The sequence below is a fragment of the Oryza sativa genome, chromosome 9, assembly GCF_034140825.1.
Source record: "Oryza sativa Japonica Group chromosome 9, ASM3414082v1".
Taxonomy (NCBI): domain Eukaryota; kingdom Viridiplantae; phylum Streptophyta; class Magnoliopsida; order Poales; family Poaceae; genus Oryza; species Oryza sativa.
The window spans coordinates 10,162,753-10,186,630 of NC_089043.1; the positions used below are offsets into that span (position 1 = coordinate 10,162,753).

Below are 23,878 nucleotides of genomic sequence, written 5' to 3' on the forward strand. Positions count from 1 at the left end.
AACCACCGTCCTTTCTATACACGTCTCCATTTCTTTCCTCTCCTTTTCCTTCCCCTCCAAATGCCAACCCAAACTCCACCCAAGCTGCAGCTAATCAAATCATCCATCAACTACTACTATCTCCCGATTAGAAAAAAAAGAAAGAAATCAGGAAGAAATCGCCCATGGCGAAAGAAAAAAGAATTCTTGTAGAGAAAAAAGGGGGACAAAACCCAGAGGTATCTGACCATCTGAGACCTCCCTCCCCCTCTGTTCTGGATCTGTCTTTGCAGTACAGTATTCATTTTTTTTCCTCCAGCGATTTCTTGGTTGCCAGAGACCTGCAGACACGCGGCACGGAACATCCGCCGCACGTTTTTGTCGCAGATTCGTGTTCTTGATGCTTCCCGGCTGCTGTTCTTGATGGGATGGATGCGGTTCTTGGCGTCTCTGCTGAGTGCTGAGATGTTTTGCAGCTCTTAAGATGATTTTTTTTATCCGATTTGGTTATTTGATTCTCTTATCTTGGTATGGTTTTCAACTTTGAATGTATTCGCCTATTTAGCATAGAACTTCGAATGTATTTGCCTATTTTAGAAGAGAACTGACAGGATTTCTTGATAGATTTTCCTCCACCTGATTGAGGAGTGTAATTTGGACAGTGATGGATCCTTCTGACGGGGAACTCCTAATCTCCTTTTGTCAAGAGGCAATCCTCTGGCAGATGCTGTTCTGATTGATTGTTTGGTCACTCAACAACGCAAATCATGGGCATCTTGTGGCTATCTAGGGTTGGATTTGGGGCTACACCATTTCTTCTTCATAGATCTTTGTTTTCGCAAATCTTGCAATCTCTTTTAGCCTTTTCTGGAGGATGACTATGGTAGAGATTGTTCTAAATTCTTGGTTTGATTTTTCTTGGATTTATTAGTTGATCTTGTGAATTGCATTTCCCCTTCATTCAAGCTTCCCAAAGTTCTACTGGTTGGTTAGTTATTCAGATTTGATTTGATTCTTTTTACTTATCAGCAACTTGGGTTGATTTCAGATGAGAACTACATGGTGGATTGGCTCATGATAGTGCAAATCATTGGCTGAGATGAGGAAAGGCATGTTCATCGACTCCAAGATTGTTCACACCAAATGTCAGGCATCTGAACAAGACAGTCACCCTTAAGAACGAAGTATGAAATCCGAGCCTGTTCTATCCCTTTGTAGTTCCACTTACATTGTTTGATTGGACCCTTGGTATAAAACAAAAGAGCTCATGATTTATTTTGATCTCTGTCATTGGATCTTTTCTTCTATGAATTGCTAATGTTCGATCCTCTATTAACTTTGTGCTGATGAACACTTTCGATATATTTGCACTAAATTCTTGCGTGGGGAAGGAAGTATTTTGAGAAAGCTTGACTTTTCTAAGTTGGTTTTTCTTATTCAGACAGCTTCTTGCTCAACTCAAACGGGATAGTTCTGGTGGAGAAGGTTCAACCTTAATTATGCAGTATTGCTTCAGGTACCCTTTTATTTTTCGTACAAGTTGATCCTTGCTTTTGTTATCACTGCATGAACCATCGGATACTTGTTTCAACTTGTATGAAATGCGTGCATTATGTGAGATAGAAGATCACTATCATCGGTTTTCATAGGAGGGTGGACCTTTTTATATCTTTAATACTTGGAAAGAAGCTTCTTGCTCAAATTACTTAGTATTGTCTTATGCGAAGAAGGTTGCTGAATTGTTCTTTTATTGTCTATTGTATGCCTTATTAGGCTCATGATAACTATTATGATGAGGCAGTCATTCAGTTTTAAGCATGTTAAAGAACATAATGGTGTTTGCGTTACACTCTATTCTTTCTTCTGGTCAGGCTGTGGCACCATGATGTATACTATCAATTCGGATGCTTTAGAATGGGGTTGTTGCTTTGTTAGACCTTGACACTTAACTGCTATCTTTCACCAAGCATTAATTGTTTCTACCAAAAATTAGTTTATTTGGGAGATTCATGACTAGTATTTCCTTTCCGCTTTGTTAGTTGCACTCGTAGGTAAATCCATAAATGTTACATTCCATGTGTCCTATACTCTGTAGTTGTACTTTCTGTAGTTAAGATTGTAGCATTTTTTATGTCTTAAAATTAGGTTTGATTGCATATTTCTTTGTTGTTCCTTAATATTTCCTTATATAGCACAGTATTAACTGAAGGATCACAAATTTGACACCAATAACATATACTCCCTCCGTCCCAAAAAGACTCAATTCTTGGGTTTCCGTGTCCAACGTTTGACCGACCGTCTTATATGAAATTTTTTTATGATTAATATTTTCATTATTGTTAGATGATAAAACATGAATAATACTTTATGCATGACTTATCTTTTTAAATTTTTTTCAAATAAGACGGACGGTCAAACATTAAACACAGAAACTCAGGAATTGAGTTTTTTTAGGACAGAGGAAGTAGTCAGTAGAGTACAGAATAAGCATTTCTATATTGTTTAGCAAAGATAAGGTTGAGGGAAAAAAGGAGTCACATCATTGGTCAAATTTTGAATTTTGAATTGCTTAGGTTCCCTTGATTGGTTGAAAATGCTTTGGATTTCCATGCATTGGAATCAATGTCCTAGAAATGCTTGTATTTTTGGAATGGAGAGAGTAGTTGACATATAATCTTTGTGGTGTCCCTGTCAAAATGTCCTGCTCCAGTTTATTGTTTACTGTTTAGAAAAATGACTTCTTAATAATCTCAGTTTATAGACATTTAATGGTAATTCCATATTTATTTTAAACCTGTTGGATTTCCTTTGCATCTGGAAAAATCCAAGACAAGTTTTGTAGAATTTCATCCAAAATGAGTTTTAAAAAAAATCATGTGCATCGAACTTCAAAAGGCCAACAGCAGTTCTCTGAAATGCTCAAGCCTATTATTGCTTTACGCCTTTACTTGCATCTTGTAGTAGCAATCTATAAGTTCAGCTGGGGTCAGCCTGCAGGTTGAAGACGATATATGAACTAACTGAGGACAAATTTTTGCTGTAGAAATCAGAGACTATAGTCTTCACATTGTTTGCTTGTTCATCATTGTAAGGTATTATGTGCTCAGAGACTACAGTCTTCACATTGTTTGCTAGTTCAGCATCAGCATTGTAACGTATTATGCCTTCTCTCTCCCTCCTATACTGTTATTTTGGGCGAGAATTCTCTACTATTTTCTACATTAGTTATTTTCTATTAGCAGCATTGAACAATAGCCGATGGATTTCATGTCCATTCATGCAAGAGCTCTGATTGTTTCTGTAGAGTAACAACTTGAATACGAATTCAAGTAGTAAATGCACAAGCCAAAGGCATAATATACCCTATATATAATCCCTTATATTATGGGATGGAGGGAGTATGTTAAAATGAAGTCACACGTCTATAGGGAATTGAGTTATTTTTAGTATTTTGTTTGGATTATTTTGTAGATAAAAAATTATTGTTTTCAAGTAAGTGCACCATAAACTTCCAAAGGTTCGCATGACCATGAGAGGGTACCTCGTATTACCAAATATTGTAAATGTTAGTACAATGCACAAATCCTGGAGCAAATTTCTTTTTTGTTGACCAACACGCATGCAAAACATGAGATTATCCATTAACTTAGCAACATAAAAAAGCAGCATCACGAAAGTTAGCTCCACTTCTGGATATTTTACATGGTCAGGATGCTAAGTTTTTCTACAAAACAGCACTTCCATTCTCCAAAATAAAGATACTAGACCTAGAGCTAATTTCAGAATAAATTTCAGTGGTAAGATTTTACAACATGCAGGCTTCTGATGGAATTCTGTCTTCATGTTCCAGCAATTGTTTTACACGGCATCAGCGCCTCCAAGCATGTGGCCACCATCAACAGCCATAGCGTCTGCATAGTTTGCTTGATGCTGGCTCCCAGCATATGGTGCATTCCTTCGCACACGATTGTGCTCATCTGATTTCAACAAAACAGGAAAAGGCTTGTCACATATACATGGCAGAATGTTCATTTGTAATGTTGATATCTCAGTTATCAAGACATTTTTTGCCCTACTAATGCTTATTGCACATGTACGGGATACCATAATTTGTAACCATTTGGCCATAGATGTAAAATGCGGACTGCAAAAAAAACATTGGTGTTGTGGCCGACGATATTTCCGACGAAACGTTCATTGAGTTACAAGGATCCCACCTCCCAGGAAGAAATAAATACAACAAAATATACAAGAAAAGAAGCAATTGGTGTACAACCATGGCAGTTGAAGCTGCTACACCTATTAGGGACTTGGGGGGCAAACTTCCTAAACTAGAAACAGAAATAATTTTTTTCTGCAACATCAGAACGTCCATATCCTTATGTTCAAGGAACAAATAGATTAGTATTTACCACTTTCACCATCAGATGCCTCAGCAAGCCTTGCGATGGCATCAATCAACGATTGCTCTTGCTCCTGCAAACATTGCGTGTTACTTGAAAATGAAAGGCTTAAATAATATGCACAAAAGTTGTGTTTTACCTTCAGCACTTTCTTTGCCTTCTCTACCTCCAGGGGATCTGGATTATTAATACTAAAAACCCTCTCCACCTATGTCAAAAGATAAATCACAATAATGCACACGATGTTTGTGGTTATTAATAACAAAAATATGTTACCAGACTAACCTCTTTTATGAGGCTCTCGGTATGAAGTATATCAATGTCATCAGAACTTCTCTTGCCAACTCCATTTTGTGAGGGTGGAAAATCCTTCCGGGATACATGCTTTGGTAATCCCCTCCCCCTTCCTGTACCTGGTGTTGGACCACCTCGGCTAGATGACTTCTTGCCTCCACTACCTGGAGCACCTCGGACTCCCTGATATATCCCAGGGTCATCACCTTGCCATCTTATATCTTCAGGTCCCATCTGTAATTTAGCAACCCAAGCAATAAGAAAAAGTCCACACAGATGATTTTGATGTACATTACTAATTAGTGCCCTTAAGAACAAAAAGGTGAGATTCATGCTATGAACAAAAAGTGCTCTGAGACAATATTAATCTCACTATGGCGCTTACTACATTCACCAGCAAGAATGATGAAACATGTGCTTAGGCAAGTGATTCAACAGGAAAATATCTAGTCCATCCCATCTTCGGGGAGTACCTTGTGTTCACATACAATGTTAACTGGACGCAGACATGCACTGGAATCCTCAGATTCGCGTGTCTAATTCAGCTTACAAAATTGGAAATGCAAAATACTACATGGTATCCGTGGTTGGAATGTATAATTCCGCAAAAAAAAATGGACACATATGTCCTTGTAACACTGCTCTCATGCATCCTCTTCGAAGAACAATACTACATGCTATCCGTGGTTGGAATGTACTTCCGCAAAAATAAAATGGACACAGATGTCCTTGTAACACTGCTCTCATGCATCCTCTTCGAAGAACAATACAAGTTACCATGAAAATTTTCAAAAAAGAAAAAAAAACTCGATAACATTGACACAAAATCAATCATCACAAAAATTCTAACCTAAATTCATTCTACACAAAGAGAAAAAAAGGTACTCCATTCCAAAATATAAACATTTCTAGTTTGTTTAGCAAAGATTTAGCGAAAATTACTTAAATGCCCTTGCTTGGATTCCCACCCAACCATCTTTCAACTTGTTTAATGGTAGCTGTAATTTGTACTATTCCCTATGTTTACCCCTACACGAGGGGCTTGTTTGGCAGAGAACCAGCTCCAGCTCTCCTGAAGCTGAAGCCCAACCAAATAGTTTCAGCTGCACCCAAAAATGGAGCAGATCAGGCTGAGTGCTCTCACAAAATGAACTAGGGGGGTAGAGAGGGGTTTAGGCTGCTCTGCAACTCCACTCCAGATGCAGTTCTTGGAGTTAAATTTAGGAATTGAAGCCCTGCCAAACAGGCCCGAGGTATTTGCCCAGCTTGGCTAGCTTATCCTCACATCACAGGGCTAAGCAAAGGGCATAAAAGGTCCAAATGCACCCCCAAGTACCCAGTTTCTCATTCGTACAGAATCCTGAGGCTTCCTCACAAATCCAGAATTTTTGCAAGATTTTCACTGGAATTAGTTCGATTCCTGCTGGAATCCTCAAAACTTTCCATTTTGCAAAGGAAGCATGAATAAATCTGGCAGATTCTACTTTTTTTCCCCAAATCCTCAGTACCGAATGTTTGTGACATAACTTTCAAAAGAAATTGATGGACTACAATTTGGCTAGAAAATGAAGTGAAACATTGATGTATATGTAATAATGGGTGAAAGAATTTACTAAGAGAAAAATGTAGTTGTCAATGTTTGCTACAGACAACAAAATATACCCAAAACAAACTGGTACTAGAAACACATGGGCAGAGTATGGATTGGTCTGGAAGATTAGTTGACAATAATATTTTACTTTCACGAGCATGTCAGACAATAATAAGTATAAAAGCTTAACCATTAACCAATAGGCCAGTCCCTTTTGATTATGTTAGTTTTCACGGAGCATGGATGTTGATTCAAGAGTGCTATAGATGTGCATGGTATGATCAAGTTCCTAATTTCTTCTAAACAACAAAAAATGTCTGGTTCAAATCAAAAGGTAAAACAAAATCACGATTTCCTTGCCCCTGACAACTGTTTCAAAATCACGATTTCCAGCAGTACTGACAACCATGAAATCCTAATCTACATCATGCTCATCTCCAAGCATCCCAATAATTCAATAGATTTTTAAATGCAATGTTCCCCTAGAAAACAATGAAAACCTAAAGTGAAGAATTTTCAAATGTTCACAGGAAAAAGGTTGCAAACCTGTTTAAGATCAACCCACTCCCATGATTCATTAGCTGTATTTATGTCATAAGCCAATGCATACAGATCCTGCAATGGAATCCCTTAGAAAAGCCCAAAGGCCTGAATCAACAGAACTGTAGCTATAATGAAGTAAGAACAAACCGTTTCTGGATTATAATCAGTAATAGTTGCTTCGTAAAAACTGTTATCTTCAGGCCACCGGCTCATGACTTTACGATTAATTAATGGATTAATATGCAGTGCTTCGGAAGGTTCAAAAGAAACAAGGCCAACAGGAAAGTTTCTATTCATATGTGGTCCCCTTCCGCTAGGACCAGCTGAAGATGTCATGGCCTTGACTGAAGGGCCCCCTGGCACCTTCTGACCCTGGAAGCACATGAAACTTCATCAAAGAAACCCGATTTCTTTTTTTAAGAAAGAGACATCAGAATTATGTGCTTACTGGTTTGGTCTTTTTGCCTTTAGCTCCTGATGAAGCTCCCTTTTTAGCTGTTGAAGATGATGGTGGTCCTTGTAAAGCCAACTGCTGTGAATGCATAACAGGAGGCGGTGCAGGCAGGGCAGGAAATGATTGCGATGTCTTTTGCCTCTTACGGCCCGAGGTGGTAGGGCTAGGCGCTAGATCATGCATAGGCTGAGCATTATTGGGTAACATTGCTTGAGGCCCTCCTGCTGATCTCCATTCCCTTGATTACAAGGAAGAAAGAAATTCAGAATGTTGAAAACAGAACACACATGAACACTTCTTTATATATTCTACCTTATGCTACGGATAATATCATCACTGTTGACCCGATTTAGTAGTTCCCTGTGGTCTACATCAGATACCCTTAGCTCTTTCCGAAGTTCTGTTATGAGACCTTCTTTCTCCTGGAAATGAGAAACAGCTTTGAGATATAATGTTCAAGATGAATCAGCACAGACCCAAAGATAATAAAACCATAGTTTAATGGTTAACAACCCATGTAATGGCGTCAGACTGGGCTTTAAATGCACGAAGAACCGAGCAATATGCTTCTTGTTCAAGATGATGGATTTGTGTTGCCATATCAGTATGGGCTCTAGTGTATGAACCAGCAGGAACAATAGCTCTTCCATTACCACTGACACGTCCACTGCCTCTAATACCCCTATTGCTTGGATATGGTGGAGGAAGATCATCAGCAGTTCCTGCAGCCAACACGTTTTTGAAAACCCAGCATTTAGGAAAAGTACCATAGCAGCTTTGCAATAGAATTTCCTACATTGCTAGCTGACTAAAGAAAACAGCTCATACTGCTCTTGAAATTAAGAGAAACAGAGAAAATATGTACCAAGAAATAACACAATATACAACTCCAAATGAAAAGCAGCATATTCATCAAAATCCTATAGGTTGATAGACATACTAACTACTATTGTAGGAGAAATATGAGGCATTGATTCCAAAAGGTGAAAACATGTGTTATCTGTGTAACAAATCATACTTTGATACAATTTAAGAATAAATACTATCACAATTCCCACTATCAAGGAACACATGTATTGAAATACATCAGAACTTAAATACTCCTGGATTCGTACAACATCAAAACACTGAAATCAATTCACGACATGTCCAACTAATGGAGAAGTAGAAATTTCCCAAGTCCTCAACAGGAACACTATTTTTTGCAAATGCCAGGACCTACCAAAAGAAGTTTAAAAACAATGTTTTTTTAGCGTGACAGTTGAGCTCATTGCCACAGATGAGTCAGTCAACACGAAAGATCCTTTTGTTCACCAAGAACAGCGAGGTTATTTAAGATGCATAAGAAAATCTCTTACCACTTAAAAACAAAAAACATATTAAGCCAAAAGCAGAAATTGTTTCATATCAAAAGCTCCAAAACAAAACAAAACATGAAATTACACTTCACCAGCATACAGCTAAAGAAACAAAATGAAAAACTTCCAAGCTCAGTAACAGGAGGGTACTCTAGGTATGACATATCCCCTGAACCACAGAAAGTACCACCTTCTAAATTAACTCCCACAGTGAGCTGCCACAAGGCTATGAAAGAAGCTCCAACAAAACAGGTGCCCAACTAAATAATTATTATGCCAACCCAAGGGTAACCAATTGACAATATGCCAATCAAATTCACACCAGAAGGACTCACATTACCAGGCAATTTAAGAAAACCTAACTCCCATGCGAGAAACGGCGCAAATACCCTAAATCCAATCGAATTTACCTGCACAAGCTACACCACAGGTTCTCACTATTCACCTGCACGAACAAACACATCCCAGGGAAACAAATTCAGCTGGAATTCGCCGGAAACCCACTCCCCCCACAACGCCTCAAATCTTTCCACGAAGCTAATTTCACGAGACCCTTTAACCCAAAACCCCCCTACAAGGCAAGCTCAAACCCTAGCTCCCTCCACCCTCGTCGACGCTCGCAGTAAAATGGCGCCCAAGAAAAACCCTAGCAACCACGCGGAACGCACCGCAGCCGCGCGCGAGAACGGACGAGGAAACCCTAGAAAATCCCCCAAACGGGGAGGCCGTAGCCCTTCTCTCTCTCGCTCCCCCCACCCAAATTACTCACCGCTGCTGTCGGATGCCTGGCCGCCGCCGTAGTCCACCGACTGCGGCGGCCCCCCGCCGGGGAGGCGCGCGCGTGCCCCGGCCAGAGCTGCACCTGAAATCAAAACCAAACCACCCCCCTAACCCGGGGGGGGGGGGGGAGGAGAGCACGGGGGATCAGCATAGGCGAAGGCATGGCGCGGCGGAGGGGAGATCCGCGGGAGGGCTAACCTCGGGAGGAAGCGGGCGCGGCAGCGGCGGCGGAATCCGGCGAGATTTGGGGGGGAAGCGAGCTGATCGACGAGGAGAGAGAAGGAGAGAGAAGGGAGGAGGCGCCACGGAGGCGAAGGGTCAAAGGGTGATTGGACCACGGGCGGGTAACCTCACCGCCAATCGGAACGCCTCCCAGCAAAATTCGTTTTCTTTTTTTTTTTAACTAGAAAAAAAAGCCCGTGCGTTGCAACGGGTGCAACAGGTTAAAAGATGTTTTTATCATTGTACATTATACTTCTTCATTGGTTTTGGGCCAAAAATCCATCCCTTTCTTCCTTTTCAGTTCTTGCTCAGGCCGCTATATTTTACCGCTTGGCTGGCCTCTCTTTGGCCTAGCTTATAAGTGCAGCTGTAAACCCAACTTGCACAATCAAATGCAATCTTCAACCTCCGAAAGTCTGTATCGTGCCTGTAGATGCCGAAGGCATCCTACTCATCAAATACAACCGAGTCTTTATCGATCTCTCAGAATTGGCTCGCACGATCAAATGTGATCTTCAACCTTCGGAAGATGGCCTGTAGATTCTAGAGCCATCAGAATTGGTTGAGGGTTTTAAAACGGCTTGGAAAACTCGTTGGCCAGCCATCATCAGCAATTGTTAAATAGAGATTAAATATGACGAAAGTAAATATGACGAATTAAAGCCGACTTGGAACTAAAAATCATGGCAAAAATGATAAGGGAGAAAGGGAGAATCGATTTTTGTAATTAATTGGAGGAGGAAAAAGGCAAATTGATGTGGTGGGGTAGATTGATGTGAGACTATGCTAGGGTTCTGCCCAGTGACAAGAAAAAATAAACCGGGTGGATAAAAAAATCCAGAATCCTTAGCACATGCACAATAGAAAAACCACAGAAAAGATATCGGATTGAAAAAAAAGACGATGAAAAATGAAAAAAAAACGAATTGAAAAAAAATGCAACGATATAAAAAAAAGGGGGGAAAACGGATATAAGATATTTGGATTGAAAAAAAAAGAAAGAAAAAAAAGCGTGTGCAACAGGCAAACGGAAAAAACGGATCTAAAAGTCACGACCAAAAAAGATCGGACGGAAAAAAAACTGGAGAAAAAAACCACGTGTGAAAAAGAAAAACAATCGGACGGAACGCGCGCGAGGGAGAAAAACCAGGCCAGCGACGTACCAAATTTTCTTGAAAAAAACATCTTAAACTTTTATAATAGGTAAAGATAAACTAAGGGCCTTTGATTTGCATGAAAAACGTATGAATTTCGAAGAATTTCAATTTTATATGAAAATATTATATAAAGGTATTTGAAAAATCAAAGTATTTTTAGATCGTACCATATCTTTTAAAATTTCTATTAAATGGATAATCCTATAAAGATTTTAAGCAAACTTAACCAGAGCTCTAACCTCTTGAAAAATTTTCTTGAGTCTATCCATCTCATTCGATTTCTGTGTTTTTTCTAAAATCCAATCAAACGGTTATTCTTGTGTGTTTTCTTGTCTTTTACAATAATCTATTTTGCACTTGTATTATCATGTGTTTTTCTATTCATTCATTCATACGATTTAAATGGGCCCTAATGGTACAATAGAATTTAATGCAGGAAGTTGTTCACAATTTTAGAGGAATCCAGTTTGGATTTAGCAAAATCCTGATTTTTGGACCGGGTAAAAAACACAAATCACTCGGTTTTTCGTTAAATTTTTTTAAAAAAAGCGAACTGAATTTTAAATTTTTAACACCGGATTCATCGGTTTTGGTTGTTTATCAACAGATTCGTGGTTCTTAAATTTTTTTTTCTATTTTTTAAAAAATTCACGTGCATCACACTCACTTTTACTTTATAATGTACAGAAGACACAAACACATGTGTGTGCGCTTGAGAGCTGCATGTAAGAAGTTATTATGTGATATTACTGTAACATAGCGAATGTGTATCATCGTGTGCATACTTTTAGATAATATATTTTTTATTTCTTATGGATGAAGATAAAAAATTTCGAGGCACGCTTTTTCAAACTGCTAAACTGTGTGTTTCGTGCGAAAACTTTTTATATGAAAGTTGCTCTAAAATATCATATTAATCTATTTTTCAAGTTTGTAATAATTAAAATTCAATCAATCATACGTTAATACCACCTCGTTTTGTGTAAAAAACTTAACTTTATTTTCAGGAGAAAAGAACACCACTGAAGGTTGCAACCTGCAACTCGGTTGAGCTGGCTAGGGGCTGCACACCTTGTGCAATTGTAGTTTTGGTTGTGTAGTTACGGTAGAGGTGGTATGCAACTGTAACCGTAAGTTATATATCTCTCACAACTCCATCATTGGGACTTTTAAAGTTTTATTTGAATTTCGTAAGATGCAGACTAACCGAGAAGAAAATTATGTGTTCTTAAGGATATCGAATTCATTAATACCAATTGCATATGGTACAATCAAAAAAAATTATACATATTTTTACAATTATATGAAAGACGTATAATTACGCATGCTCAAAGAGCTTGAGAGCTCCATCGTTTACTCATCTTCCCACGGCTTATTAGTGAATCAAATGAATTTATTGGTAAAACTTTTATATATATGTTCTTGATGGTTTAAAAGCCTATGTAAAAAAATACGTTAAAAATATCTTAAAATTAAGTTTAAAAATTTAAATTTTAACTTTTTCTTTGGTTGATTAGGGCATCCAATAGGAGCCGGAGACTAACAACTCCATATAGCCTCACTGAAATTTGTTAAAAGTGCACTTACATGTGAGTAATAGTCATAGAAACCATCGCAACAGGATTTGAACAAGTCGAGCCATGCACTCACAACTTCATCACTATATAATCAGTGTGTTCTTAAATTATATAGTTTTTAATATTGTTTGTTACAAATAAACATAGATCTCTTTCCATTGAGCATGTCTTTCAATTTTAAGTAGCATTTGATAATGCTTGCAAGCTACATTTTACATATACACACACATTGATCGTCTTGGCCCTTTTACTTAAATTGCGATATTAGAGGCTGAATAATTAAAACTTCACATCAAACGTTGGTAGTGCAATATTAAAGAATTGCAAGGAGAATTTCCTTAAAAAAGGAAGAAGCATTGGATAAAGGCCATATCAGTGGGACAATAGTCACGCCATCATCTTTTTTTTATTATAAAGAGTATGAATTCAGATGATGTGCAGCTATCAAACAAACAAGCTGTTTGCCGGAGCCCCTCTGTTTCATATTACAAGTCGTTTTAATTTTTTTTCTAGTCATGTATTAAGTTTATAAAAAAAATTAGCAACATCTAAAATATCAAATTACTTTCATTAAATCTAACATTGAATATATTTGATAATATGTTTGTTTTGTATTAAAAATACTACTATATTTTCTATAAATTTGGTCAACCTTAAATAAGTTTGACTAGTAAAAAAATCAAACGAGTTAGTATAATGTTAGCTAGAGGAGTATCAACCAAACGCCCTCCATTTTGCCGGTGCTAACAACTGCATCAGCATAATTAAATAGCACTAACCAAATTGCCGGCCTCCGGCCCCGTGGGATCCTAAGCTGATGAACAAGTTGTTCTGCCTTGTCATGGCTGCTTGCCAAAAAATTCGCCAATTTGGACATAGTACAATTTATATGTTGAAGAACCCCAACATAAAATAGGAGCTTTATGAATTATGATCTCAAAGGTTTCAAAGATGTTTAACTTCAACATTGAACTTCAAACAAAGCTAGCATGCATAACATGAACTAAGATCTAGCACCTTTATTTTGCTCAAAAATGGCAATGGATTTCTGAAAGATAGTATGTGTAGAAGTACAAGAAGCACTTGACTACAAGGGGAAAAAAACTGACTTTGTATTTCTGATATCTGGCAAGTATTGTTCAACTTGACTCATGTTTCAGTAAATATTTGCAAGTTACAACTTACATGTGCCCTAAGTTACAGATCGATGCTTTTGCGATGCAAATTCAGCACCAAAACAATTAATTATACAGAAGCATCACCGAACATACCTACATAGTTACATCAGTTCTGGCATACCTGGGTTGGGCACTTCATCATGCTTCGTCAATACCACCATATATGTACCGACTCATCTTGATCCTAGTCCTCACTAATATATATGATTATGATACATTCGACCATCTTCCCCAACTTTTCTGGCATACAATATCACTGTATCTTCATTGGCAGCAGCACATTAAAACCCGGTCCATCCAGCTGGTTGGTAGGATGAATCTTGCTTTGCTTCTGCCTTCAGAGCATTGAGAGACTGAGAACCATTACCCAAATTTGACATCTTGGAAGACTGGGAACCATTCCCTAAATTTGACATCTTGGAAGGTAGTGCTCGAGAAGGAGCAGCCTTAAAGCTATCTTGACCGAAGGCAAATGGATCAGCACTAGAGCTTGTGTTTGACTGTCCAAGGGAGCTGGCTTTGTTGCTGTTTGATGCCCGCAGAGTGCGAACTGACCTTGGGTGGGCACCTTTCACAGTCACAGCTGCTTGAGCTTTTGGCTCTTCAGGAAAAGCTGACCATGGCTTCGGATCAGGGCTCGGTGTCCCTGGGCTTGATGTAAATAGACCTTGACGGAGTTCTGGAGGAGTACCTTCAATCTTCTCTCTTGGCTGTGACAATACAGTTCTATATTAGTATAACAGCTTCCTGATATAAATAGATCTGATAATACTAATGTGCTATAAGGAGTATATATGATTCTAGCAGTGATGAGTTAAGCAATGTCAAATGAGAAAACTGGTATATCTGAGGACTTCTCATGTTTTAGTCAGTTAACCAGGAGAAATCAAAAGTAGAGCCATTGATGCGGACTACAGTGAAAAGCATAGTTTACACATGTAGGAGTAAAACCATACCGGAGTATCAAGGCTTGTACTTGGTGGGGAGAGTTCAGCCTTCGAATTTTCTTTGAACTCCTTCACTGACTGCGTAGCAGAAGCTGTAGCTAGGGCTTGTTTAAGTTCTTGAATCTCTCTCCTCTGAGAAGAGCAAATACCAGACAGTTTATCAAATTTCAATGCAATTTCTTCCTTCTCTAAGTTTGCTATCTTCAGTTGTTCCTTGAGTAAAGTTACCTCAGCTTCCAGCTGCTGCTCTTTCAGTCTACGAGTTGCATTTAAACTACTTACATTGTTTTGAAAATTCACTTTGAGATTATCGAAGTCTGCCACAAAGGAGTTAAAATTGGTAGCATGTACATTGGTTTTATTTTCTGATTTTGTTTCTTTGGTCTTCTCTAGCCCATATTCTGAGCCATTAGGAGAAAACCTGATTTCAAAATCCCCAGGAGAACTATCAACTGAGGCAGAGAGAGACTGTCGATATGTATTATGCGTTGGAGTGTTATGGTTCTTCGATTGTAATTGCATTAAGCTGACTTGGTGTACGGTCTCTTGATCAAAAGCTGGCCCCTTGTCATCCACAAAAGCCAGTTCTTGGGCATGCTGAGTTGACCAAAACGCACCCATAGAACCCTTACTCTCAGCAGCCTTTGAAAGACCTTGCGACCTCAAATTGGAAGGATCCTCAGAAGAAGTGCTCCTCGTGTTGTCCGTTGATGGTGAAATAGTTGCTCTGCTTGGTGCTGAAAACATGATTTTTTATTATTAAACAAACATAGAAGATGAAATATTCTTTTTCTTGGCAACAAATGAAATGTTCTCAGTGCAAAGTTGTGACCTAGAGATGAAAGAGCTAAGCAACTACTAGAATCCTTCTGCATTTCACTTTATCTAAGTAGATTAAGTTTCACAACACAACATTTCCTACATATCCTAACCCCTCTATATATGCCTAACAGGGACACAGGAAACCAAGTATAGCAAAATTGTTCCGATAGTTTGATAAAACGAAAATAAAAAAATTATGGAAATAACCTTCATCCTCAGTAATATGCGACTCAAAAGCTGATCCAGATGGAGATCCATCAGGTAAGTCCTTTTGAAGTTCCAACGGAAGTAATTCATTGACACGGAACCACACCTACAATGGTAAATGAAATACAATTAGAGAAACAGAAGACCTTTTACATTTCACTTTTACGGAGCATGAACTAATTAAGACTAACCTAAATTCATGGAAGTGAATGGCCAATCAAGCAAAGCCCTTGCCTGTGTAATGTCTGGTCTGACATCTGGAGAAGATTGAAGCATGTCTTTGATCAGACTTGTAATGGGGGAACTGTACTTTGGTAACTCTGGGATACGATAGTTTCCATTGAGTATCTGGAGCTTTGATTCTCCATCAAATGCTGATTTTAAGTAGCAGATTCTATACAGGAGACATCCAAGAGCCTGCAAAGAATAGCAAGTTAAAAAATCATTAATTAGTAATAAGATACAACTACGTATAATATAATTTGTACCATTCAATCAACTTTCAATTAAAAACATAATATTGATGTACAATTAGTACAGAGAGGATTTACCCATATGTCTACTTTCTCACTGATAACCTCTCTCCGATACAAGTCCCACATCTACAATCAGTAAACATGTTAACAAAAGGTAGATAAGAAGAAATTTCTGAAAAAGAGCTCAAAACAGGTATGTCCAATCTGAACCTCGGGAGCTCTATATGCAGGAGTTGTGTGCTTTCGAATATTATCCTCTTCAATACCCATCTCCTCAGGTTTATCAAAGCACTTATGGTTGGTCGATACACTACCAAAGTCACATAGTTTCCAGGCCCCACCACCACCAAGAAGAATATTTTCAGCCTTTAGGTCCCTGCGAAGAGATTATCTTTGCCATGATGTCTCCAAAACGAAAATCGATTTGCAATCTACTACTAGTAACTAGAGCCATGATTTTTCAGTAGTTTCATGATTTGTCAGTGAACTAGATTTGAATCTAACAGAGCAAGCGTAAACCATAATAAACACCAAAAATGTATCGAGGCATAGAATTGTTTAATGGAAACTATCTGCACAGGGAGGTTGGAACATGTCGGGCGCACCTGTGAGCAATAGGTGGTGTTTGGCAGTGCATTGCAAAGACGGCATTGCAAACATCCCGGAAGATGAGAGCCACCTGCTGTTCATCAAAATGGGCGGCGCCTCTACTCTCCAAGGCCGCGACCAGCGATTTCTCGCAGAACTCCATCACCAGCAGCGCCTCCCTTGCACGGCCACCCGTATCGAGCACGGCGTGCGCGACGAGCGCCACCACATTGGGGTGTCCCTTGAGTGACCTCATCACCATGATCTCCTTCCTGACGAGGTCGAGCGACTCCTCATCCTGGATCACCACATGCTTGAGCGCGTACTGCTTCGCCGGGTTTGCGGCGTCCCTGGCGAGGTAGACGCAGGAGAACCCGCCCTCGGCGACGGGTTCCCGGACGTGCACCCGGACATTGCCGACATCTACGGTCCGGCCCTCGAGCCCGGACGGCTGCTCCCTGGGCATGAACTGCTTCAACCTCCACATGATGGTTTGGTTGACTGAATCCCCACCGACAAAACCCGGCCGCCGCCGTTGACGGACAGCCGCCGCAGCAGACTACGGTCCACGGTTGCGAAGCGATCGAATAGCTTGAACTACTACTAAATCACTATTAGCATAAGAAACTAAACTAAGTATAGGATCGAACAAGAAGCAGTAGAGCATCAACCAGGAGGGAGGCGCCTTGGTCGCGCGGTCAAGCTGGACCGAAGCTCGAGACAAGAAAACGTCTCCTCCTCTTCTTCACCCAGATCTGCCCTAGGAAGCTTAGCTCGGCGCCTCCGTTGCCGAGGAGGCAACGAGACGATCGGGGGATTCAAGAGAATGGATGGATCTTGGTCGGGCAAGAAAGCAAGAACCAATCAGCAATCCGTTGGGAGCTACTGTCCCCCGTGGGATCGGGGATCCAGGTAGCCTTACCGCGGGATCTGGGAGGCCGCGGAGGGTGAGGCAGGCAGCAGGCTGCTGCGGCGGCCGGGAGGAGGGGAAAGGTTTTGGTTGCGGCAGCGGCAGGGGCACGGCGGCGGGGAGGTGAGTGGGGTGGTGGGGGAGGGGGGTTGCTTGTCCAGCTCGGCCTCCGCGTGGCTTGGGGAGAGGGAGACTGGACTGTTTCCCATGTTTGTTTCGGTCGGTTTGGTTGCCATCCCATTCCCACGCGACGAGTCGTGAAATGCGTCAGCCAACGGATTGAGACGGGGATGTGAGTGGCCGAGTGGTTTGCCTACCCTTTTTGCACCTACTCAGCGTTGGCTCTTTGAGATATTAGCCAAATAAATACCCGTGGTTGCAGGTTCAAAATAGCAACAAAAAAAAGATATTGTCTCAGTTGAATACTAGTTGAAACAAGATTTTATTATGTAGTTAGTCTACCGAAGCACATAAGTATAACAAAAAGTAAAAGTACTCCGACATCTCGATCCACATATCGGTGGCGGCAGCAGACTCATCACCATTACTATACAGTAGTATAGATTTATACAGTAGTATAGATTTCAGTATATGGTGAAGTACGATAAAACTTGGAATACAAGAGAGAAGGGGTGGTGATAAAGTGAAGAATGTTGGTGGGGTGATGAACAAAATATTTATGTGTGTTCTAGAGCTCTAGGGCCCCTTTGAATCACAGGAATGGAAAAACGGAGGAATAGGAAAAACATAGGATTCTGATAGGAATGTAAAACAGAGGATTGCAAAACACAAGAAAAACGTAGGAATGATCGTTTGATTGGACCACAGGAAAAACACAGGAATTTGAGGAGAGATAAAGACTCAAAGGATTTTTTCCATGAGGTTCTACTTCTTGTTAAAATTTCTCTAAAACTTGTATAGGAAGAGGCATTCCATAGGAATTTCATAGGATTCCATGGGGTTCATTCCTTTGATTCAAAGGGCTTTGTAGGAAAATTTTCTATAGGAATGAAATCCTCTAAAATTCCTATGAATTTTCTTTGAATCAAAGGGGGCCTTAGTCCTTCTGTGAAGGCATTCAAGCAAGCCAGTCCTTGCTATCAATGCAACCTTCTTAACTGAGAAATACAATGGCGCCTTGATGACTGCACTATCGACTGATGCAGAGAGCCGACTTTTACCATTAGCTTTTGCCTTGGTGGAGAAGGAGAACTCGTGAGCTAGTGCTTGTTTATTGAGCTTGTCATACGGGTTGTGATTGGGTGATACACATAAGTTTGTATTATCTTTGATCGTCACCCTGGTACAATGAACGCCATGAGAACACTGATTCTAGGATTGCTAGTTGGTCACCACCGATGGTGCATGAGACATCAAGGTTGTTAGTATTCCGATTCGTATTTTAGTATCTTCCGATGCTATGATCATATCAAACCGAAACGATACCAATCCCACATAATATCCTAATTTTCATAGTATCTCGATCTTACAATTTAGTTTTACATGATCCTACTAAATCTTATGTTGTATTCCGATTCTATGATCCCTATGATCCTATAAAATATTATTTAAAGGAACTTGCTATGCATATGATCTAACTGTCGAACTCACGTCCAACTGAATTTGATCAACGATTGCAATGTGTATGAGCATGCTCTCCTTTGATTGATCTATGGTTGCATGTCTCTAGTTGTATATGAGTTGTACAACTAGGTTGTACGTATAGCAGTACTCTCAAAATAAGGTGGATTGAAAATAATATGAATAAATATGCTCAAATTTACATAAAAACAATTAAATTTATCAAAATCAATATTATGTGTTTAATTTATACAATATATTATATATTTTATATAAAAATATGTAATTTTAAAATCTAATAGTATCTCGATTCTATGATACTACAAATCAAAAAATGATCCTACCTAGTATCGAAATGCTGATAACCTTGTTAGAACAATGCTAATTTTCATAAGGCCAACGCCGATCAGGGTCAAACGAAAGAACTGCAAAGGATATGTCAGATTGATGAGAAGTAGATATTTGAGAGGGATGTCAAGAAACTTAGACTGACGGTAACCGAAATGTCTTGTACATGGCTTGAAGACTTGTTGCCGGACAAAGACAAAGTCTTGTGCATATGATACAAATGGACGCCGATGGGGTTATATGACAACCAACATGGCCGAGTAGTTCAACAGTGTGCTAGTCAGTGTTCGGAAGCTACCAGCGACTGCCGTAGTAGCCTTTATCTTCCTCAAGTGTAATGAGTTCTTTGTGAACAGATATAATAAAGCAATAAAACGCCTTGAGTTAGGGGAAAGATAGTCTGAGAAGGTCGCTAGTGAGATCAAGACGCAAAACACCAAGGCAAATAGGCACACTTCAAATTGCTTTGATGAGCATACTAAGATATGCGAGGTTATTGAGAGGGGTGGTATAACACATGGCGGTGTTAGGTATGGTGCAAGATTGTTTGAAAGTAGAAGGTGAGAGGAACACATGTACTTTCCAAATGTCGTTATTGTACCATATGTCGTGTTCACATCTTCGTTTGTCGAGTCCATGCAGTCGACTCAGAAGCTCCTAATCATAAATTGCACGAGTTCTTATCCCGAGAGGTTGTAAACACATGGGCTAGTCACTTTGAGCCATATAGACTCCACACAGTGGGCACTATATGATGGTTTGCGGATTCAGAATTGGAGGTTAAACTAGGGGGAAGAGAAGATTGAAGCGCTTCAAAAAGGAAATGGACTCGGGCTAGGTAGTTCAAGAAGGACACCTCCTTCTTAAGTTCTCCAAGTAGATGCCGTACTAGTGAAAAATAGGTGCTTGCTATGCTTATTTTGCTATAAAAATTGCACAATATATATACTTCTATAAAAAGATCTAGTTTGCTCACTAGGGGAAGAGGAATAAAAATAACTAGGGGTTGGGGAATAAAAATAAATCAGCATTGTATGATCTTTTCTCTTTCCTAACTAGCTAGATCTACAAATTTGACATGGGAAAAATACATATTTTTCTCTCTCTTCTATCTAGATCTACAAATTTAAAGTAGACAAAATACCAATTTTACATATAAAAGCACCACATTTAACCACTAAGTGATGAGTAGACAACATAGATCAATCATATTTAAAGCATAGAAAAGCATGAGAAGTAAAAAGAAAGATGTATCAACATACGTAGATTAGATCCATCACGACTAAGGGGTAGAATAACTTGTTCTATTGGTAATAGAAGTCATAAATCAACACAACGGTTAATATCACTTCTACTGGTACCATATGCTGAGAGCAAGTTTAATAGTATAGCCAACTATTAGCTTCAAATCATCTATAGTCAATTTAATAGCTAATTCATACAATAGTTACCTATAAGCATATAGTACAATATTAATACCTGGTCCCACCTGTCATACATACATTGTATCTTAGAGTTCGTGTTGCAGCTGGCTACAAATCTGCAGCCCGCTGCCCATCTCTCGTCATTTATCTCCTCGAAATATGTTTATAGCTGTAGCAGGTACAATAGTAGACTATAAGCCAGCTATAAACATATTTTGATGAGATAAAAGAAGAAAGGGAATAGCGACTATAAGACACAATGTATATATGGCATGTGGGACCATGTAATAATAATGCAGTATATGTTTATAGATAATTATCATATGCGTTGGCTATTAAGTTGACTATAAATGATTTGGAGTTAGTAGTTGGGCAACATATCCTAGGCACACAGGCCCTCACGTGTACACACGTGCACACCAACTAAAAAATATCACCAAAAAATCTAGAAAAAATCATACACATACTTTCAATTGTATTACACCTAGGGTTAAAATCTTAACGTCAAATTCATTATATTTTAGCCGTAACAAAAAAAACAAAAAATCTGACAGTTTTAAGATTGCAATTTTGTCGGAATTTTATCTTTTTTGTTATTCTCTATGTAGAATGAATTTGAAGATGCGACTTTGCACGTAGATGTAATACTATTGAAAGTACATGTATGAATTTTCCTAAAATTTTTTGTGATAATTTTTAGTTGATGTATACGGTGTGTACATGCGAGGGCCTGTGTGCATAGGATACACTCCCTAGTAGTTGGCTATACTATTAAACTTGCTCATGGTGCCATTTCGCCCCGCTTTGGGTGAAGTAATGACCTGCCTAGATTGGCAGCTAATAACTGCTTGACCAACTTTTTGCTCAGGATCTTGCTGATTTCTAGGTTGCTGTGTTATATGTACATCTTTATGGTGAAACTGACAGGGAATAATAATACAATGATTTGTGAACTTCCAAAGCTCTGTTCCAAGATTTGCCTCAAAAGATGCAAAAAGCAAAGTCGCCGAATGTCTAGGAAGGGGATCAAGATGGTGCAAGAAAAGTTGCGTAGTAAAATCTGACATATCAGAACAGTTAAGCAGAAGCATATATAGAACATTGCAGGAATGAACAAATTGACAGCAATAGAAAATGTCTCAATTTCAGAAATGTAAATTGATCTGGAAAGATGATTGAGTAACCTGATGGTTCATTAGCTAATTCCTGGGAGAGAAAAAAAAAGTTACATGAACATTCATGGACTAAGAAGAACCCTTAATCCTGAACTTAAAAACCAAGAAAGTGAACAAAAACAAGGACTCTTCAGGGGAGGAAATTAAATTAAAATCCTAGTGATCAGTGATCGATCTCCACCAGCAACCACTGAATTCATGAGCTCTTACAAGTTAAACCATGACTAATTAGCTACTCCCACATGAACAAAATGTGAACAAAAGAATTAATCACTAATCAAAATCAAATTAAACCACCAAAAGAATTAATCTGATCGAGCTGTGCCTACAAGCTCCTGGCTAGCATCTCATGGAACCTCCTGTAGGACTCCTGCTTTTCCAGAATAAACCTCTCATGGCACCTTTCTATGAACTTGTCTGCGAGCCTGTCGATCTCGTTCTTCTCATCCTCCTCCTCCTCACCCTGATCGTCGTCTTCCTCGGCCTCCTGCTCAGGCCAGCTGAGGTAGCCGGTGATCGGCCGCAGCAGCTGCTCCTCCGCGGGGATCATGGTGTTCCACGACGAGTCGTAGTAGGCCAGCTCGGCGTCGAACGGCTCAACGCCGCCGCCGGCGATCTCTGACGGCGGCGGCACGGCGACGGCGGCCGGAAGCAGTAGCTTGAGCTGCATTGTCATCATGGCATCGCCGCCGCTGCCGCGGCACCGTGGTTTCTTGGTGTTCCTCCCCCTCCTCCTCCTGATCTTGTTCCTCAGCCCGGCAATGCTGCCCCGGGCGGCAATGGTGAGGAGCAGCGCCTTTGCGCCGCCGAGAGCGGCGGCGAGGCGGCCGCCGTGCTTGAGGACGAAGGCGTGGAGGAGGTGCTTGATCTTGACGAGCTTGAGCTCACCGGAGTGAGGAGGAGGAAGTAGGTGACCCATGGAGACATGCACCTACTAGCATTGGTGAATTGAGTTTGCTTGTCTAGTGGTTTAGCTTAGCTATAGCTCCTCATATGTATACGTGGCTCTAGCTGGGAAGTGGGCCCCACCGACAAAGGCTCAACTCATTGGTTTAGCAGAAAAGTTTGTTGTCAGTTTCATCAATTCTTGAAGGGGGTAGAGGTAAGTAACTAGTAAGTGCAAGATTTATACTTTTGTTTGAATTTGACAGGGTTTTTGGGACATTTAGAGCTGTTGATTATTGATATCCTTCTGAATTTGTGCTTTTCATTGTTTGATATGGTAATAGGTGATGATCCAATGAGAACATGCAAAATCAACTTACTAGTAATAAGGGATGTGTGATTTGTGTGTCATGCCATCCAGGTGCTGAAACTACCCTGTTCATGAGTTCTCTGATGGTTGTTTCACTTGTTTCTTTTATATTTGAATTAATTTGTAATATAAATCATCAGGTGATAAAAAAAAAGAGAAGATATGCCACTGTATCATTTCCCCCTTGTGAATCTTTTAATTTTCTTTTCCTTGTGTTCCTCACTTCTCAACTGCTTTCACTTTCTACAAAATCTGAAGATTCCGTTCTTCTGAATGAACCAAAGAGTTTACTCACTGCCTTTAACATAAAAAAAAGGAACAAAAGAAGATCACAGGGACAATGGGGTCCCTAATGGATCAACTCACAGCCAATTCCTCTTGACCAACAAACCAGGATTAGATTTGATTGCAAAAAGAAGCAGCCAAATAGTTTCGCTCGTGCAGTGGATTTTGTTATAGACGCGCAGTATGGTTGTATTTTCTTTTTCTGGTCTGTGGTCTTCCAGGACTATAGATTGTATTTTTCTCCTGCTTTATCAATATATGAAACTCGCACTGTATTGTGCAGTTCGTTTAAAAAAAAAGAAGCAGCCAAATGTTAACCTGTTC

General features: G+C 39.7%; 3 protein-coding genes and 1 long non-coding RNA gene across 10 annotated transcripts; 1 reads left to right on the plus strand and 3 right to left on the minus strand.

The window, feature by feature from the left end:
* LOC9266370 (uncharacterized) lies at positions 1-3,922 on the plus strand. Of its 3 annotated transcripts, none has more exons than XR_001539954.3 (5): positions 1-218; positions 1,028-1,163; positions 1,421-1,495; positions 2,970-3,071; positions 3,830-3,922. It is a non-coding gene; the product is annotated as an uncharacterized lncRNA (long non-coding RNA). The 3 variants fall into 3 exon arrangements; XR_001539953.3 differs by having other exon boundaries at positions 3,023-3,071; XR_001539952.3 differs by lacking the exon at positions 2,970-3,071.
* Positions 3,600-9,722, minus strand: LOC4346600 (protein EMSY-LIKE 3). Of its 2 annotated transcripts, none has more exons than XM_015756405.3 (11): positions 9,601-9,722; positions 9,392-9,484; positions 7,778-7,986; positions 7,577-7,686; positions 7,259-7,502; positions 6,958-7,182; positions 6,814-6,882; positions 4,668-4,910; positions 4,522-4,590; positions 4,392-4,455; positions 3,600-3,956 (listed from the first exon to the last, which is right to left on the minus strand). In XM_015756405.3, the coding sequence occupies exons 3-11, from the start codon at positions 7,862-7,864 to the stop codon at positions 3,838-3,840; spliced, it is 1,230 nt and encodes a 409-aa protein (XP_015611891.1). In that variant the 5' UTR covers positions 7,865-7,986; positions 9,392-9,484; positions 9,601-9,722; the 3' UTR covers positions 3,600-3,837. The 2 variants fall into 2 exon arrangements, with proteins under 2 accessions (XP_015611891.1, XP_015611890.1); XM_015756404.2 differs by having other exon boundaries at positions 9,392-9,509.
* Positions 9,723-13,446: 3,724 nt separating this feature from the next.
* On the minus strand, positions 13,447-17,717 carry LOC4346601 (uncharacterized). 4 transcript variants are annotated; one of them, XM_026020315.2, is made up of 8 exons: positions 17,248-17,717; positions 16,594-17,176; positions 16,199-16,364; positions 16,064-16,114; positions 15,747-15,929; positions 15,513-15,618; positions 14,493-15,220; positions 13,447-14,246 (listed from the first exon to the last, which is right to left on the minus strand). In XM_026020315.2, exons 2-8 carry the CDS (start codon positions 17,061-17,063, stop codon positions 13,818-13,820), a joined length of 2,133 nt encoding a protein of 710 aa, XP_025876100.1. In that variant the 5' UTR covers positions 17,064-17,176; positions 17,248-17,717; the 3' UTR covers positions 13,447-13,817. The 4 variants fall into 4 exon arrangements, with proteins under 4 accessions (XP_025876100.1, XP_015612326.1, XP_025876101.1 ...); XM_015756840.3 differs by having other exon boundaries at positions 14,493-14,615; positions 14,712-15,220; positions 16,594-17,717; XM_026020316.2 differs by having other exon boundaries at positions 16,594-17,173; positions 17,248-17,390.
* A 4,240-nt stretch (positions 17,718-21,957) lies between these two features.
* LOC4346602 (uncharacterized) lies at positions 21,958-22,978 on the minus strand. Its single transcript, XM_015755605.3, has one exon. The coding sequence runs from the start codon at positions 22,931-22,933 to the stop codon at positions 22,340-22,342; it is 594 nt and encodes a 197-aa protein (XP_015611091.1). The 5' UTR covers positions 22,934-22,978; the 3' UTR covers positions 21,958-22,339.
* Between the last annotated feature and the right edge of the window lie 900 nt (positions 22,979-23,878).

Coding starts and splice junctions, on each gene's coding strand:
- LOC4346601 (XM_026020315.2), bottom strand. CDS start 17,063: ATGTGGAGGTTGAAGCAGTTCATGCCCAGGGAGCAGCCGTCCGGGCTC. Junction 16,365..16,593: donor ACACCACCTATTGCTCACAG/GTGCGCCCGACA, acceptor ATCTCTTCGCAG/GGACCTAAAGGCTGAAAATA. Junction 16,115..16,198: donor CTGCATATAGAGCTCCCGAG/GTTCAGATTGGA, acceptor TACTGATTGTAG/ATGTGGGACTTGTATCGGAG.
- LOC4346602 (XM_015755605.3), bottom strand. CDS start 22,933: ATGGGTCACCTACTTCCTCCTCCTCACTCCGGTGAGCTCAAGCTCGTC.
- LOC4346600 (XM_015756405.3), bottom strand. CDS start 7,864: ATGGCAACACAAATCCATCATCTTGAACAAGAAGCATATTGCTCGGTT. Junction 7,687..7,777: donor AGTCTGACGCCATTACATGG/GTTGTTAACCAT, acceptor TCTCATTTCCAG/GAGAAAGAAGGTCTCATAAC. Junction 4,591..4,667: donor CCGAGAGCCTCATAAAAGAG/GTTAGTCTGGTA, acceptor CTTTTGACATAG/GTGGAGAGGGTTTTTAGTAT.